General features: G+C 30.1%; 1 protein-coding gene across 1 annotated transcript; it reads left to right on the forward strand.

Annotated features, from left to right (window-relative positions):
- The first annotated feature begins 4081 nt into the window (after positions 1 to 4081).
- On the forward strand, positions 4082 to 18210 carry LOC117214262 (corticotropin-releasing factor-binding protein). Its single transcript, XM_033460204.1, has 7 exons — positions 4082 to 4399; positions 14526 to 14616; positions 14801 to 14961; positions 15879 to 16092; positions 16661 to 16839; positions 17385 to 17493; positions 18005 to 18210. Exons 1-7 carry the CDS (start codon positions 4283 to 4285, stop codon positions 18133 to 18135), a joined length of 1002 nt encoding a protein of 333 aa, XP_033316095.1. The 5' UTR covers positions 4082 to 4282; the 3' UTR covers positions 18136 to 18210.
- The last annotated feature ends 329 nt before the right edge of the window (positions 18211 to 18539 follow it).

Here is an 18539-nt window from a genome sequence, read left to right on the forward strand (position 1 = left end):
CATAGGATGCTTCTTTTCTTGATTTTGTCAGAATCCATTTGACGAGTTTTTAATGTAGTTCCTAACCTAAAATATAATTAGTACCGTATAATGATGAATATCTCATAGGTTCAGAACACAATATAAAGGTTTGCAGGCAGTTTGAACATTAAGAGGTTATGTAGAATTTTATGTAAGATACGCGATTGGGTCACAGAATATGATATAGAAAAATAATGGAATGTATCAGAATATAGAATATATAGGGTATCTCACCTAACTCTGCCACCCTTAGTTACTCTCTTATTTTTCACGATATGAAGAAATGTTTCAGACAAAAGTTGTATGGTATCAAGGGGAACATACTATGCTTTTACATATATATCACCTTGAGCTAACCTCCAGTAACGTCCAGTAAAGGTAACATTAAAATTTCTAAATGGATGCTTCCATTTTCATTATATTTCAAAACGCTACAAACTTGTGTCTTTTGACATTGAAATTCGACAGACCGATACAAGGAATTATCTAAAAATGATTGCGCGGAATTAACAGAGTGTTTTGGACACATTAGAAAACTGCAAGCTTATGCTTCGGTTATATCAGTAGTGGCATTATTAAAAACATCTTTATGTGTACTCATGGTGAACATCGGATATGGTGAATTTTAAAGTTCATATCTCGATCACGGATAGTACAAAAGTCAGGAATTAATAGTGTTTTGAAAATATTTAGGTATTAGCTACAAGAATAAGTAATGAAATATGGAAGCATCTATTTAAAAATTTTAATGTCACCTATACTGGACGTTTCAAGGTCATCGCAAGATGATATACGTAAGAACACAGTACGTCTTTCTGGATACCATACAACTTTTGTCTGAAACATTTTTCCTTAAAGATAAGAGAGTAATTAAGGGTGACAGAATTAGGTGGGATAGTCTGTATGTAGAATACAGAATATAGAAGCATAGAATATAAAAAGATTAAGGGAAAACATTTTTCTTTAATATTATTAATTGTATTTTAAAGAGGAGAAGAGAATCCAAAACTCGAATCCAAATTGATGACCAAACCAATTGAAGAATCCAAATAAGCAACGTGCTAAATATAATAATACAAGATAAAATCTTCAAAATTTTCAAGAAAGAAATTCCACGGAACAGGAATATAAATATACTAAAGAAGTCCAAGCATTTGAAAATCTAAAAGGAATAATGAAATATAAAAGGCACAACAAATATTCGAAATCGAAAGGTAAACGTAATTAGTTAGGAAGGTCTGGTGTTTTTTCCAAAAATATAGGCAAGCCGCAATCATTGGTACAGTTTATGGCAATTACTAGCTCAGATAAACATCACGGCCAGTGGTCTTGATTGATCTTGGTTCCAAGGGGGATGAAACGTATAAACTACCATATTGTACATTCGGCATATATTCATCTTTCTCACAGTTGGCGATACTAAGAGATCGTTGTTTTTCTCCTGCAGGAGGCCAATATCCATTGCACTTTACTTATTAAACGTTAAACAATTTTCTTTCTTCTTCGGAGAAGTAGAAGAACATTGGGTTAATTCTTTTATTGTATTCTGTAAGACAGTATCATAAGTGCATACGCTTAGAAGGAGAGAAGTTCTTATGAATATAAATTACTTAATGTTAAATTTAATATTAATCATAAATATAAGTTACTGGGTTCTCTTGCACAATTGAACTAATATTATTATTATTAGAAATCAGAAGTTACAAATTAATGTGTTTTAATCATAAATTAATGTAATTTCATATTTTCATGCTTGATCTCAGTTTAATCGGTGATAATAGAGCTTTAAAGAAGAAAGGTTTGGGTGCCTATCGTCGAGCAACCATTCATACAATATGTGTTACAGCGTAATGATAAATGAAGCATATTTGCCGAAAAAATTGAAACTATTATCGTTAAAAATATAAATAAAACAGGATCTAGAGTCCAAATATGATAAATATAAATGAAAGTAATTAGTAGGATAAGTGGAGTTTTTTTTAAAAAGCTCTATAAATTAATATATTAATGTAAACATTCAGGATTCATTTTACTCCATTATTAATAAAAGCTCTCACATTCTACTTTTGATAAAAGAAATGCAAAGTTCTAAACATAACATTAAATAATAATTTTATGCACTATGTGAAAATGGAAAGTCAACTCCACTTACTATGTTCGTCCTTTAAATTCTATAGTTTGTGCAAATGTGACATACATAACATAATCAGTAATACAAGTGTCCTTCTGTTTTAAACTGCAGCCACAACATTATACTTTTCCCTTGTTATCTTCTAGACTCTAGACACTCGTTTGAGTTGCATTCATGTCTTTCTCAAAGATAAAATCATTAATTTAACCCACACACAGTAACTGAGAAGAACTTCATTAAGTTCAGTCAAAGAATCCTATTTATCTTTCAGTCTCATAAGTGTTATTTTTTTTGACAATGTAATTAAGTATCTTAGCAAAACAAAGCAATATTTTTTGTTATTAAAAAGCTGAAAAAACAATAAAATAATTTCTTGAAAGTAAAAGATATAAAATGGATTTTTTTTTGCACGAAAGCTTTTTTCTTCAGATATTATTTCCTTAGGGACATCATTATAGAATGAAAGTCTTTCTTTGATTTACATACCTGAGAGTTAATGAGCTTAAATTTTTCATGCTAATAAATGGTATTGCAGATTCTCAATGCTGTAACCTCCATAATTATTTATTCCTGTAAATAGATAAAAGCGACATTTTATTCAAAAAGACATTGTCCGTGATTTATAATAGACCGTTCCTAAAGTAGTAGTCCCGTTGATAATGTAAATTTCTATAAATATTCCTTTTCAATATCAATTTTAGTTCTTCTTTTTAAGCTGTTGATTTTGTTTCTCAGTAACGATAGAAAAATTGATTTACTTTACTAGCGGATCGTGATACATGACATTTGATGTCGGTAACTTCTAGATAATCTTAAACAATTTTTAATTGGTAGACTATTTGCATAAATATATTTGCATAAATCTGTTGCAATATTGGCTTATTATAATTTGTATTACTTTCTACATCTATACGTCTATCTCTAAATAGTTTTATGCATTGCGCATCTCTATCTTCTTAATTTTGTTTTATGTTCTTTTTGTTGGAAAGAAAAGCTCAATAACCGGAGATACCACGTTTTTTTTAGTGTACACTTATAATGGAGATACACTTTATTGCGTTCACTGAACTCGCCCTAACGAAGTAATGAAAGAGAAAGAGCGAGAAATTTAGATCTTGATCATTGGCTCAATAAAACTAACAAGTCAAAGAATTAATCAACTTAAACCGTTTATTAAGCTCTCAAGTTCTTAAAAACGTTATCTCGCAATTACGATAATCAAGTGGACATTTTTAAATAAATTTATTTCTTCCTATTTAAACAAAATCTTTTATCGAAAAGGTTTCCTGTTATACAAAATTTTGTAAAAATGTCTTGTAAAAATTCAAATACTCTACCACTTAATTATCAACAATTTTTCTCTTGCTTTCAATTCTCCAAACAATTAATCTCCTTCATATTCCATATACATATAAATATAGCAATTACATATTTCCTTCCTATCTTTAGAGATAACCATTTTTAGAACTATATACATATAAATTTATTTATTAATCTCAACTAACCCCAATCAATCTAAATTTCATTTATACATCTTATATTACTTAGTGTACTAGTATACTATAATCTCACATCTCATGTTTCTAATATATCTCTCCGTTTTCATTTTCTTATCCTATTATATCTCAATTTCCAAAATTCTATTTCCCAAATAACATTTCTTGCAACTTTCTCTCTTCTATCGGTCTGGAAAATTCCATCTTCCAAATATCCTTATTCAAAATACTTTCCTCTCTTCTAATTATATAACCTTTATCATTCTGTTTTATAATGCAGCCTCCTCTAACAAACACAGAAGGTCTTCGACTCACCGGTGAAAGGTGTGCAGGCGAACGTAGGCTGTTTTATCAGCGTTATCGTCGGCAGTTGCAAGCGTTTGGGGATGCGCAGCGTGGACGAATCGCGGGCTGGACTAGCGGCTATAAGAGGGACGCCGCGCGTCGCGACGCCACACAATCTCCAGTTTGTCCTGACGCCAGCTCCACGAGTTTTCCCCCCGTACGTTACAACAATACGAACCAGTGACAAAAGACACGACTTTTCAAAACGTCAACGAATCATCTTCAAACCATTCCGTTCTTCTTTCAACAACACTTACTTCCGGTTTCTTCGCATTCAACCGGGGAAATCATGTTTCTGAATGGGCCAGTATATTGTTTGGCGAGGCTGCTCCTCTTCGTTGCAGTTTTCAACGCTGCTTCAGCTGTAATCAAAGGAAACGCCGATTATCAACGCTATCAGCAACAGGTAAAGAGATTTATGTTGTTTGAAGATGTTGTGATGGTTTGAATAACGAGCATTGGACATTTGGAAAATTGTATGCAGCTCGATGTATCATATTTTATTTTATTGAACAACGTTTATGAGATCACAGGAGATAAAACGTGGAAAGTTGATTTTCGTGATTTGAATGATTTTAATGTCACTTGATATTTAAATGAAGAGCACATAAAGATATGATAAGTCTATATTTGCCGCTTTTTTTATGTTTATCACATTAAATATCATTTGGTAGATCTAATTAGTTGGAAAGAGAATAACTTGTTAGGTTCAGAGAAGTAAATCTTGTAAAAACAAACGTTTGCAAACTTTTGTCTCCTAATTTAATGCAGGAACGAAGCAAAGAATGCTCTTTGTACTTAGCATTGTATTTTAAACACAATTTAAATGTAGATAAAATCGTTTTATTATTCTAAAATTGCTCACTTGTAAAAAAAGAGAACGAAAACATGACTTATATATCACTTTCCTCCTGCAATCTTTATAAAATATATTTCATGAAAATTTATAATATAATACCAATTAACATTTAATATGTGCGCATAAATTTGATGAGAAATATAGAAGCTTTGAAATAATTGATGTCTGAAAGGAGTAAAAATATCTAAACATACTGTTTCTATTTCCGTTGTATTTCAGAAATAGAGTATACAGCAGACAAGTTTTATCCGTATATAAATATAACCATTATAAAATAACAATTAATTTCCCCTAACATTTTTGCAGTATCTAAGCAATCAATTTGTTTCCATGTACTTGTGTACATATTATATTTCCCTCATCCACTCAGAAAATAAGATAATCATATTCAAATGATTTTAATCTGGTTTTCTATCGTTCTTGCACGCGTTACTCAAAAGAATGTCAATAATGGAGTTTTGATCGATCATTACTCGGGTCGACGATGGGTTACATTTCCCTCCCTTTGTCATGGCAATTAGTTGCACGAGTAGTACAAAGTAAACACCACATGTAAGGTCTCAGTAACCCTTTCTCTCCGCTTTCGTCGGAGCTTCCGATACGGTTTTCCAGCAGTTTAATTAAAACTGAAGGTGAATCTTTCCACTCCAAAATAACGGCGATCGTTCATCTTTCATATCAATGCTCTCCGCCCATATTCTTTCTGAAAGAAAAAGAATGCAGTTGAAAATAAAAACTTAAATACAATTTAGAATTATCATATTATTAATTATTTATTGATAATAAATAGAATAAAGGGATACATTGAATAAATTTGTAAATTGTCCCATTAATAGGATCACAATAGTCCCACCATAGATTCAATGAACAATGCCACAAACTAATCAATTAGTCATGACAAGCAATTAACATTATTAACACATTATTTACTCGATATCCTAGTTTGTACATATATCATACATATATACATATTCGTAATTCGTATATTCATCTCGTTTATCGTGCGTATATTCGTAATTATTCAAGTATAAAATTATGTACTTGTTATTATAGCGTTAATCATTATTTGGATTGTGTTTGTCAAATTATATGCTATAAACAAATATATAATACCGGATATATAAAAATGAATATACATATATAATAATGTATAATAAACGATTACCAAGAATTTTTTCATGGCTGGTACAATCTTCTAATATAATGTTTACTGAAAATGCGATATTTGTCACCTAACAAAGAAAAACTGTAAATGTTCCAAAAAAATGTTATTGTTCCATATTCAATTTAATATTTATTTTATGTTCGAATAATGTTATTATATAATATATTCTTATTGATATAATCTTTTTATTAATTTACAAAAAAAAATCAATGGCGCATATTAATCTTTGCCTTCTGTTTATTTATTAAATAAAGAAACTTTTCATTTTTCATTGGACAATAACATGCAGACACCCTCCACGTGGGTCTATTCCACAGAATTCCCACAGGGACTAGTAAACTACATTTAAGTCGAAAGTTTAACAATAAGATAGGAAATGTTAAATGTTCAAGAGGATTCCAATTAAAGTTTGTTCGTCAGCTCTTACGACCTTCTTTCCCTTCAAGATCCGTTTCAGAATACAAAAAGCTCATGTTCCATACCGTCGAGGTGTCTCCAAAGACTATAGAACCGAGGCGTTACACATTGATCTTCAAAGACAATTCCATTTGACTTCGTTCCGCACCGTGAAGCAAACCAGAGACCGGTAATCTGATTAACGAAGAAGAATGTCGTTGTTAAATCTCTCGGATTTAATGAAACTTCATGACGAATCACCTTCAAATATCGAGTGTTTTCTCTTTATATCGTGGCACATTTCGTAACCAAACGAAACGAAACTTGTATGTTACTCACTTCCGGAAAGACCTGAAATGTAACAATGATAAGAGTTAAGGTTTTCCTGATTTTTGGAGACATTTGTATATTCGAAGATTCGAGTTTCTAGATATATAATTAATAGATCGAATATAAATTTGTATTTCTATAAATAATACTAAAAAAGAAGAATCTAACTAGAGGTTTGTTTCACTCACTAAATATTATCACGAGTACTTTAAGTATTACATTTGGAATATTTATGCTACCTTAGAATAACATAGTTTTATTAAATTTTCCTGCATTTGTGAAAAATTTAAAGACGCAAAAATACACATTAATACGTAATCTCTAAAATCATCATATAAGCAATAAATTTCTATTTAAATTCCAATTCTCTAATTACGGTTACGATATCAACATTCAATTCTTTAATTGCTATTACAATACTCTTCATTAATTATAACCACTATAAAAATATGGATTTCTATAAACATCCACGGTCTAGTGATTAATTTTCGTCGTTATTAACTTCATCTTAATTCATTCAGCTTTTCATTTTCTTTGTCCCAATGAGGATTCCAATGCGGATGTGTTCTGTGATCTTTTCTGCGTTTCGGTGGCTTATCAGGCAACTCTGGCGACCTGCAAAGTGCAATTGCTTGTTGTCAGTGCAAACGCAATTTAACATGAGCATGTAACTTGCAAAAATCGAGTGGCAACGTACTTACGCATAACGCAAACTAACGAGGTTATAAAGTGTTGAATTTCTATCGTAATTCTCGAAAAACAAAAAGATGAAATAAACGTAGAAATATTGCAATTGTTCTCCTTTTAATTCCACGGCTGCTAATGAAACGGAAATGTAGAAAAATATAAAAATACGTGAAAACAGGAGAACCGGATAAAATGGTAGAAACCTTGTTAATTCAAATAAATTGTGGTTCGGGGACAATTCGGTTTTGCCATTTGTATGAAAATACAAAGAAATATACTGAAATAAATGCCGTGAAAATGCTTCTGTTCTCGTACCGGTTCAATTTTTAAATCGAAATGGTTCTTTATCTGATTAACCTAGTAATACCTAGTAACATATTTAATATTTTCTTAATTCTGTATTTCGATTACAATTAATATATGCATTTACGTAAGATTTAGTGATATTTATATTTAGTCAAAGAATAAAAATGTTGACAGAGTATAAAAATGTATACTTTTGTGATTAATTAGTTTCGTACTTGACTAATCTGGCAACTTCCTGTACGATTCTCACGATTTTATTTGAACTATGAATTTATACTTTTATTGATTGATGTTGGCTACATGAAAAATGTTTACTATTTCTAGTATGTATATTTACATAACCTATCGTTAGTTCGTGAATTAGTATTCATTTACTAAACAATACACATATCTGCTACAATACATCAGTAAACTTCAGCTAATAAAAGTCTAAATTCTATGTGTATACATTGGCTACTAAGCGTGTACATTTATCGAACTTCATTTATTATTTATTTAAAAATACATAATTCTTAGTCCAAGATATTTCTTAGATTTCCTTACCACTTGCATCTATACTAATATAACCTAGTTATCTGCCAGAAACAATATAGTGACCTAGAAAAAGATTGATATAAAATATAAAAAAAGAAAAGTAAAATATGATATAAGTAGAATACACTACATATACTATGCACATACTATAGTAGTGTAGAGTAGTGTAAGTAGAATTAAACTACAGATTTTAACGTATTCATTTGAAGGAACAAGAATGCATACGAAGTATATAATATACAAAAATATAAAAAATATCCAAAATAGAATACTTACTATAATATTTGGTGGATACAACTTCCCATTAAAATTCCATACTTTTAATCATGTTTATAGAGATATATACATATGTACGTACATAAATATCATCAACCTAATAATTATCATCCATTTGTGTATAAAAAAAGAAAGAGAATGGAAGAATTAGTTCCGATTTTAATACAATTAGTTCCGAATTTCGTACAATTTACATGAAAGAAGTTGGTTCATGCTATAATATTCGTCGCAAAAGGTAAATCCGTGTCATCGCAAATATTTACCGCGGCTGTTCCGTTGTTTGTATCACGATTATGTACTTCTCGATCGTAAATCGCTAGCAACGCGACTGGTTCACGTGTAACAATGGTAATCGAGTCATGTTTCGTGATTTGAAAAACGATTCTGACGTACAACACCTGACAAAAGGGACATCTATCAAATGGCACGTCATCGACTAAAATCATTCACATTTTCGAAATACAAAATGTTATTATATATAATGATGAATATAAATCTACTCGTATTTTATAGATTTGTATGAACTTGGAAAAATACACATTTGAAAAATATCGATTTTATCACAAATCGATCACAGATTTTAGAAATTGGTATAAAATTTTAAAAAACGATTCTCTACTTAATCCCTTTGTAAAATACAACTTTTGAATCTAAAGTTTAAATATGCATATTAGAAGCAACAGTTGGAAATATCGATTGATATCGAATAATACGGATCTTAATGTTTAAAACAATTATATTTCATTATATAACTTATGTATGAAACGAAATTTGTCTAAAATTATTATTTTGGTTTTATGTCAAAATGATTCTAGAATCAATTTTATGTTTCAATGGAAGCAATCCGTTATGTATTTTGTATCATTTATTTTTATTGTATAGATGCTTAACAGTAATGATCTATGATGTACTATTTCACCATTTCAGGAATAAAAGTCATATTTTACAAAAGACTTTGATAAAAAAGATTGTATTTTGTAGATTATAACTTCCTTAGATGATAGACTAAAGATTACAAGACTTACCTAAAATTTCACCTTTATTTTCCGAAAAATTTGGTCTGTGCTAATAATTTCGTATATCTTTATTATTTATACTAAAAATCTGCTGTACTATATATATTCTCTTTCACCGAAGATCATCTTCGATATAAGAAATAAACACATCAGGATAGACACATATTCACATTAAGTTCGATACCTCACGCAGGTCAATAAAGAGCTTTATATTTTATTATAGCAATCTCAAAAAGTTCCGAATATCGCAACGTATCCCGTATATTGGTAGTCAATTTTTAAGCATAAAATATCTCTTCCCCTTATATAAAGAACAGTATAAAGCAGAAGAAGCAGCTTAAGGTTATGTCATCGAGTGATTTAGGTTACGTATGCATGCACGAGTATCGAAAATCGAAAGGATCAGTGACGCGTTATATTTTAAATGACTCCCTCGATTGAACTTCTGTATCGTTGTGTTTCGAGGATCGAGAGTAATGGTTTCTGGAAAGACTATTAACTTCAAGAATATGATGGAAAAATCAGAACTGTCGTTCAATTTTGTTGTAAATAATTTAGTAATCCGTGAACATTTTCTTATAAACGATTTAATTTCGAAATATAATTATTACTTACACATTCTGTTACGAACAACTTACAATTCTATAAGCGTTAATGAAAATTTGTTATGGACCAGTTGGTTTTGAAATACAATTATTACTTACACATTCTGTTACGAACAACTTACAATTCTATAAGCGTTAATGAAAATTTGTTATGGACCAGTTGGTTTTGAAATACAATTATTACTTATGCAAGTATGTATCAGTTATAAGTATATATATACAATACTCAACTTATAGTAATTTACTTATACGTATTGTATATAAATATGCAAGTTTATATCTAGAAGTAATTGTATATAGGTACAAGTGTACAATATACAAGTACACATATAAGTAGTTTATACTAGTAATTCTATATAAGTACAAACAAATTTGTTATATGAAAATATGAACAATTTATATTATAATTCGCGTTATAATTATTATACGTTATGATTCGTTGAAGTTTGGTTATGAACAGTTTGCTTCCGAATTATAATTGTTAGCTACATATATAAGCAATTTAGTCTAGTTATAAATGATCAAATATTATTAAATATACCATATACCATTTTATTTGCAAAAATATTAATCGAAATTATCCTACTATACAACTTTATATATTTTATTAAAGCATAATCGATTCGAGATTGAAGACACTGCAAAACACTTATCGACAGGGCGTATCGTACCTGATTAAGCATTGATCCTCGATGTGCATAAAAAGATGAATGTTCGCATGTTTTCATAAACAATTAATTTTCTACGCTTCCAATTTCTTCGAGTGCATGGTGTGTTCTACCAAAGCTTGACCTCTACTACCTACTACGATGCATTCAGGCAATGATCTCTCTCTGAATACCAGAAGTTGAATAGAACACTACCTTATCCTGTAGAATCAGTCAACCATCGCTAATGCTGACTTTCCACAAAACCGTTAGTAGTAACTTTATTTGATTTTGAAAGTTCCTAATGTTCATGCCCCTCTGTTACTTTACTAGTTCTATGGACAGTGCCCATTCCGGACTAATGGCAGTAGAATAGGAAGTAATCTATCACTGCAGGATTTCGCCTTTGGTGATGCCTTCGGAAACATGATTTACTGTGGATAAAACTCGAATTGGAAAAAATTTCTACATCGATAGAAAAAAGGAGTAGATCCCTATCTTAACTTCCTAAGAGATTAAGAATTTCCAGTAGTGTAAAGAGATTATTATGGTAAGGAGAAATTATGATAATTAAAAAGATAAACAGATACAAAATTTATAATTAAGTTAAACAGTATTCGTAAAAGGAATTTCAGAGTTCAAAATTGCAATAATAAAAAATTATGGTATAGCGGAATTATAGTAATTAAAGAAAGAAAGAAATAAAAAAGAATTTTGCAATTGAATAACAAAATAAATTCAATGTAGAACTCTAACAAAAATATATAAGAAAGAATTTTAAGAGATCTAAGGTTCTACTGATAAAAGAATTATGTTAAGTAAGAAAAATAGAAATTAAAAAACATAAATAGAAAAGGAATTGTGTAATTAAATCAGAAACAAATAAAGGCATTTCAGGGTCTAACAAATTGGAACATCAAAGCATTTTGCAGTAATAACAAAAAATTAATATTGAGAGTATTGAAAGAACAGATATTTCAATAAAAAAAGAGCGGTCAAATGAAGCGTTAATGAAAGTAAGAAGGAATATCGATTTGAATAATCAGAAAATCAGTGTTGAATGGATAAGTTCCAGCAAACCCATTGGGGATTCCCCTCGTAGTCGAAAATCTGTAAGTTATCAGGGATTGGAAATAAAAAGGAAATTGACGTGTCGACTCTTTGAAAGAATCGCGTGGTCAAATACTGCCTTTTACCAGGTTTATCGTGGCTCCTGGAATGTTATGGATATCGTAAGGTCCATTTATTCTCGTGACCCCTGACTCTTAAATATTTGGCCGTTAACATTATACAAATCATTCGGCATAACCTTCACCGCCACTATTTTTAAATGTAAAATGTAATAGTAAGTGGAATGCGAAATACGCAATTCCATAACTTTTTTTATCGTAAAAATATTCCGCTTGAAAATGAAGGGAGATATTTGAAAGAAAAGCTGTTAAAAGGGTTAACATTTAACATGATTCTAATATGAATATAAATGTGAATTTTTATAAAATGCAGTAAAATGATCAGAGTAATATTTAGGGATACATTGAAGATTCGTAGCATTCTGATGTTAATCAATCATCAGTCATAAATTGTATTTTCCTTCTTTTATTACTTGTGACGTTGAAATTCATATTATAGTATTAAATCTTCAGAAAGCATATTGAGTAAATCTAAATAGATTGCATAACTGTCGATCACGTTTCCGGTATATCCAACTCCATCTTTTCCTTTAATGATTCGATGTGAAATTCGATATTTCCCTTACATAATCCATTAAAAATTTCTTCTGAAATAAAAGAGATTATACAATCTACATTTTGCAAGGTAAATTTAATATTATGAGACATTATATAGAATAATTGATATTAGAATTACAATGTTATAATAATCTTTTATTCCTTATATTAAGGAACATAGTATTTCTTTTCTTATGATAAAAATATGTATTATGAAATAACATTTATATTATAATAGTTTTATATAATAATTGATATTAATATCATAATTTTCTATCTTTTAATTCAACATATTAAAAAATATAATATTCAGTTTTCTATAATACAAATATTATAACATTTGTATTACAAGTTATGTTATAATATGTTTTAACAATACAGATATTTGCGTCACTAATATTGAAAACTCTTTTCAGTACACTGAGATGTTTTATACAAAGGGAGATCAAGATTACAAAAAGTTTGTTCGAAGGCCGCCAGCTCCTTTGTTATTGGCTACCGGCTAGTCAATTCACTGAATTTTATCCAGCTACACCACGGCGAAGTAATCGTGAAACAGTCCCTCAGGGAATATAATTCCCTCTATCCATTAATGCTTCCTTTAGTCGAGACTTCATTCCTTGCAATTCATCGGAGATCGACAAATTGTCACTGAGGAAAAGCAATTTCGCTTTTCTTCCTATACCCTCCACCAATCAACCTCTATTTTTCCAGTTATGAAAATATCTTCATATACCTTTCTCTTCTTGTCACGAACTTTTTTTATAAAACCCTGAAAAGTTAATTAAAAACATTTGTACAATTATCTACTAAAATTTAAGAAAAGGCAGAGTACAATCTTCCAAATATTTCTTCAAAAGATGTTATCATCTTACATAAGAAATTGTTAACTAAATTTTAAGAGAAGTTAGACTATGTCTTCTTAAGAAGAAATGAATTTTCGAAATATTTGTTGATATCAATGAATATTATAAAATAATGGTACAATTATTTGTTAAAATTTAGAGGAAAAGAACATTGTTTTTAACATACATATTTTTAGATTTTAGGGAACATTGCGTTATGCTTTAATGAATTAAATTTTTGTAATATTTTTGTAATATTTTTTAACATCGATGAATGTTTTATACTCGATCATAGTTTCTAACAAGTTTCCTACATTTCTGAGGAATGTCGATGGCTGGTAACAATAGTAATTGTCATCACCGATGACAATCATGCTGTAATATCCGCCTGTCGATAAAGATATTTCCAGAGGCAACCACGTGATGGGATAGATTTTCTCCTGGTCTACTTCAAATATCAGTTATTCATCGATTGGTCGTAAATATTCTTTTCTATGTTATTATGTGTGGATTTTAACGTCAGCAAAGTAACTTACAAAAGAAATCCTACTGAGAGGAGATTGTGAATAGCATTTCGTTCGTTAGGGAACAAAGACTCATTTCTCTTAACAGAAAATGCATTTCTTTGTGTGAGATTTTTCTTTATATTTCTCTGCTTTTATGGTAGCTTAGGGTGTAATTGGAAGCTTGTTTATTCAAACTTATATATGTATATGTATTACTGAAGTTTTTATTTTTGAAATATTATTTTTCATCTCTATCTAAATTGGAAAATATGAAAATCTATTTATAAACTAAAAATTAAAAGATGAAGGTTGAACATTTAACTTCTTCCAGTTACTTTTTCCAGATTGAAACAAAAATTGCATTGTTGATTGTTTTTTATTCCCACGTTCAATAAAATCAATTTCAGCGGCTATTGAATTTTTAGATTTCTGATGGAGCGGCAGACAACTAGATAAAAATACAGTTGGAGAAATTGACAAAGAGAAGACTTATGGGATCTCTACTGCTTCAAATTTTTTAAACAAATAAATAAATCCTATTCTGAAACTTTTGAAATAGATAAACATTTTTTAAAATAATGAATCCCATCTTTTAGGATGAATTTTTCTAAAAAAAATTATTCTTTTTTCCAGGTTGCTGGAGAACATTTTTCGAAGGATTTTTATCGACAGGATTTGAAGAATGGTTTAATAAGTTCATATACGCGTTTTAAACCTGTCACAGGTACATAATCTTTTTTACATTTATCAAATGAATTAATGAATGGACAAGATTATGACTATTTTATGAATCTATAAATTATATAAACCCTGTTTTGGTTTCTTTCTGTTAATTTGAATTAAGAAGTTTGTTTTATATTTATTTCAATCTTTTTTTCCAAATCAAAGGTTATTTTATCCTTTTACAGACTGTATGTTTATTACGGCAGAACCAGGATCTTTCATATATACCTCAAAAACTGACGACGACGAGGTTTGTGGAATTTTCTTCCTAGCTGGACCGGATCAAAAAGTGGAAATTAACTTCCTCACCTTTGACATACCTTGTGAACACCGTGGATTGATTTCGGTGAGAAAACACAACATAATGTTAATTATTTATGATCTAAGGATGCAAATGTGATGGTTAAATATTATATGACAAAATTAAAGGAATAAAATAAATTTAGAAAACAAACCGAGGTATAGGATATTACACAGTGTAGTATTATATGTTTCATACTAATAATACGATCTAGTATATTTATATACTAAATATATAATATCTATATATACTAGATATATATATATTAGATATAATAATTGGATACGTATAACATTTCAGAAGAACACAATTATGGTTATCGCATGAATAAAGAAACACTTGCACACTTTCAAATGCTATAAATATAGACAAATTTCACAACTTTTTATTTTAAATAACAATTACAAACTATAATATTAGTATATGTATATGTATGTATATTCACCACTTACGTATAATAATCTGTGCTCCTTTGCTTAGGCTGTCCTACATATGATCTTGCAAAGAAGTCTGCTGCGCGTCAGGGGCATTGTGTTCTATCTTTAAGTATTAATAACTAACAAGCGAAACCTCAAACCTAATTTTGTCATTATACATTCTCAATTTATTTTGACTCATAGAGGCACTTGTTAACTATGCCTGTAAAGTTGGACACTTTATATAGCGCAATCATCAGGAGCATTTTGGTCAATTTTTCATTATTCATAGTTATGAAATAAAGCTTGAAAGACATAATTCTTTAATTTTCCATTTTCGAGTATATTTATTACTGGGCATTTTATATGGTGGAGGCTATTGTATAGTACCAGAGTTTCAGTTTCCCTCCGATAATCCTCGCCTACTTTTTCGAATACAGAAACGTGTATTTTACTCGTATGTATCCATTGCAGTAGATACGTTTTTCCAATGCATCACTGTGCCGTGACAACAGTCCATTCAGAATGTATTTTTATATCGTGCAGGTCGTCGATGGCTGGGAATTAAACGGTGAAGTGTTCCCTAGCGAAATGGACCATCGATTGCCGCTGAAACAGAGAAGCAGCGAATTCTGTGGTAAAAATATCGGTGCGAAGAGGAGCTTCACAAGTTCACAGAACGCAGCGGTTATCCGATACAGAATACCAAAGCCTGGGAAAGGGTTCACGCTCTTCGCCAAATTTTTGAAAAATCCTAGACGTGAGTCGACCAATTTATTTTCATATAAAGTCAGAAATTTGAAGTTGGAAGTAATTGAATATTTCTTTTTTTTATTTCTTGCAGATATTTTGTCTTATGGCAGACAATGACTTTGAAATTTGAATTAGAATAGAAGATTAATATTTCAATTTTAGGTTTTGAAATATAAATTTATAGAAATTTGCAAGAATTAAATCTTGTAATATTTAGAGATCTTCTTCATGTACAATGAAAAATTTGAGAATTGCAATTTTTACTTTACATTGAAATAGGTATTGCTTGTAATTATTATATAAAGGTGCAATACAATTCTCAATATACTAACTTATTTTTAATATCAATATTGTATTTCACAATATATCGAAATTTTAAGTATTGGAAAGAGGACATTTTGGATGAGTTACTTTTGCTCAAGTATTATTATATTCAATACATTTTAATGTTTATTATATCTGGTATCTAAATTACAAAAATTAGAAATTATTACATAAAGATTTACTGTAATTTTCGATAATAGTTTCCTATTAACACGGAGTGTAAGAAGGAATATTTTTTGATAATTTTTCAGCTTGCAATGTTTTGGCAGCGAGCGTAGACGAACCGTACACGCTGCGCAATTATGGACGGCGTATTAACTGCACCTACGTCGCACTTTATCCAGGCACTGTACATGTGATCGCACTTGGCGTTGGGGTTTCGAATTTCCTCGGAGCCACTCGTACCACTGAAACCGGAACTCTACGAAAAGTTCGTAGCATTTCGACTATCCTTCCTCACTAGTAGTTTTCTATATCTTATAGATACTTCAAGTAAATATAAAAAGCATACTAGTGATGCTTAACATAGCAGATTTTAAGATTTAGTAGATATCGTGAACATAATTATCGCGGAAGACACAAAATTCTAACAAGAATAGTATAGACAATATAGTTGCATAGTATTATTAGGTTGTCCCAAAAATTGATTTCGTTTTATTAGGAAATAATAGATGCACAATATTTTTTGTTTTATATTATTTTATTGAATTATGTATTTCACTTTGTATTACATATTGTATTGTAATAGAATAATATAAAATAAAAACTATTGTGCATCTATTATTTCCTTAGAAAACGAAAGAAACTTATAGGACAACCTAGTATAATGTATAATGTATAATGTAGTAAAAATTTCCAGACCTATACTTTATCTATGTTTTCTTAAATTTGGTCTTTTAGTTTACGTAATTGTTTATATGTTATATATGCGTATATGTTATAATTGGAAAATACTAATTAAATACTGATCTCTAGTGCGATGAAACCAGTCCGCAGGATCAAGTGATAATTGGAGGCAGCGACGGCCTGGACACGTCCAAAGTTCAGATAGTTGATTCTATTTGCGGGATAGATTCTAAACCAGGTAATACGATTAATAACTCCTAGCACTAATATCGATCTCAATCGGAAGCTTTGTGTCGACCCACACATGAGCTAACTATAAACCTATTTATTGTTGAACGTCTCTTAGCATGTTGATAACAGTCGTCTATATTATATATTTATTCACAATTGAATTGTGTTTCTCAATTACAACACCTTTTTTTCGAAAATTGTGTTGTCTTTTGTACTTCTTATTCTTTAAACTTTTCTTTACTCTCCACTGTATACATCAATTCTAAATCAAGTAATTGTTCAGTTTACTGACTTTTCCCAATTTTAGCTGTTTCACTACCGTCTTCGTTTTGGATCCTTTATTTTATCACTGAAACAAGGAATCTGAATCAGGAGAATTATGAAGATACTACGAAACGTACTTTTTTACTATTTTATCTAAGGAAACGTCGAAGAAAAGATTGGAGTCAAATAGTCAAAATTGGGAAAGTTTTCAAAGAAACATAGACAGCATAATTAGCCTATTAATTGTTTTTCAGATTATCGGGAGCTGGTGGAGTACGGCGTAACTTCTGTTCGATTGGTATCCAGTGGCTTCTACGAGAATTCCGTGACAGTGCAAGTTCAGCCTCTCAAGAACGAATTACTCGACGCGAATCTTAGCATCTAACCGTGTTAGCTCGTAAACCTTATTATGTTCGATGCTTGAAACGATTGGAAACTCTATCGTGAATGTGTTTATTATCGAATCCATCAAAATCCTATGCGTCTTTCAGAAATTTTTGCAAACTCAATTCGCCAAGTCTCTTGATTATTCATTAATATTCCACTTGCGTAGCCTTTATAAAGATACTTGGAACCTCGTTTCCTATTATATTTATATCATTTAGTTAGATTAGGTATGAGGGATGTGTTTTATTGAGAGGTATCGCTTTTCTTTAAGAATTCTGATGGTCTGCATTAATAAGGGAAGTTATCTAGGTTTAAATTTAATAGAAAGTTTGATTTAAATACTGGTTAATTTTAAAAGTGCAAAACAATTGAATGTTATGGCGTCCTATATATGTATCTTTC

The sequence above is a fragment of the Bombus bifarius genome, unplaced genomic scaffold (assembly GCF_011952205.1).
Source record: "Bombus bifarius isolate JDL3187 unplaced genomic scaffold, Bbif_JDL3187 scf7180000009200, whole genome shotgun sequence".
NCBI lineage: Eukaryota > Metazoa > Arthropoda > Insecta > Hymenoptera > Apidae > Bombus > Bombus bifarius.

Bases quoted from the DNA above. Each gene is read 5' to 3' on its own strand.
- LOC117214262 (XM_033460204.1), top strand. From the start codon at position 4,283: ATGTTTCTGAATGGGCCAGTATATTGTTTGGCGAGGCTGCTCCTCTTC. The intron at 14,962-15,878 runs GTGAGAAAACAC...TATATCGTGCAG, and splicing joins AACACCGTGGATTGATTTCG to GTCGTCGATGGCTGGGAATT. The intron at 17,494-18,004 runs GTAATACGATTA...ATTGTTTTTCAG, and splicing joins CGGGATAGATTCTAAACCAG to ATTATCGGGAGCTGGTGGAG.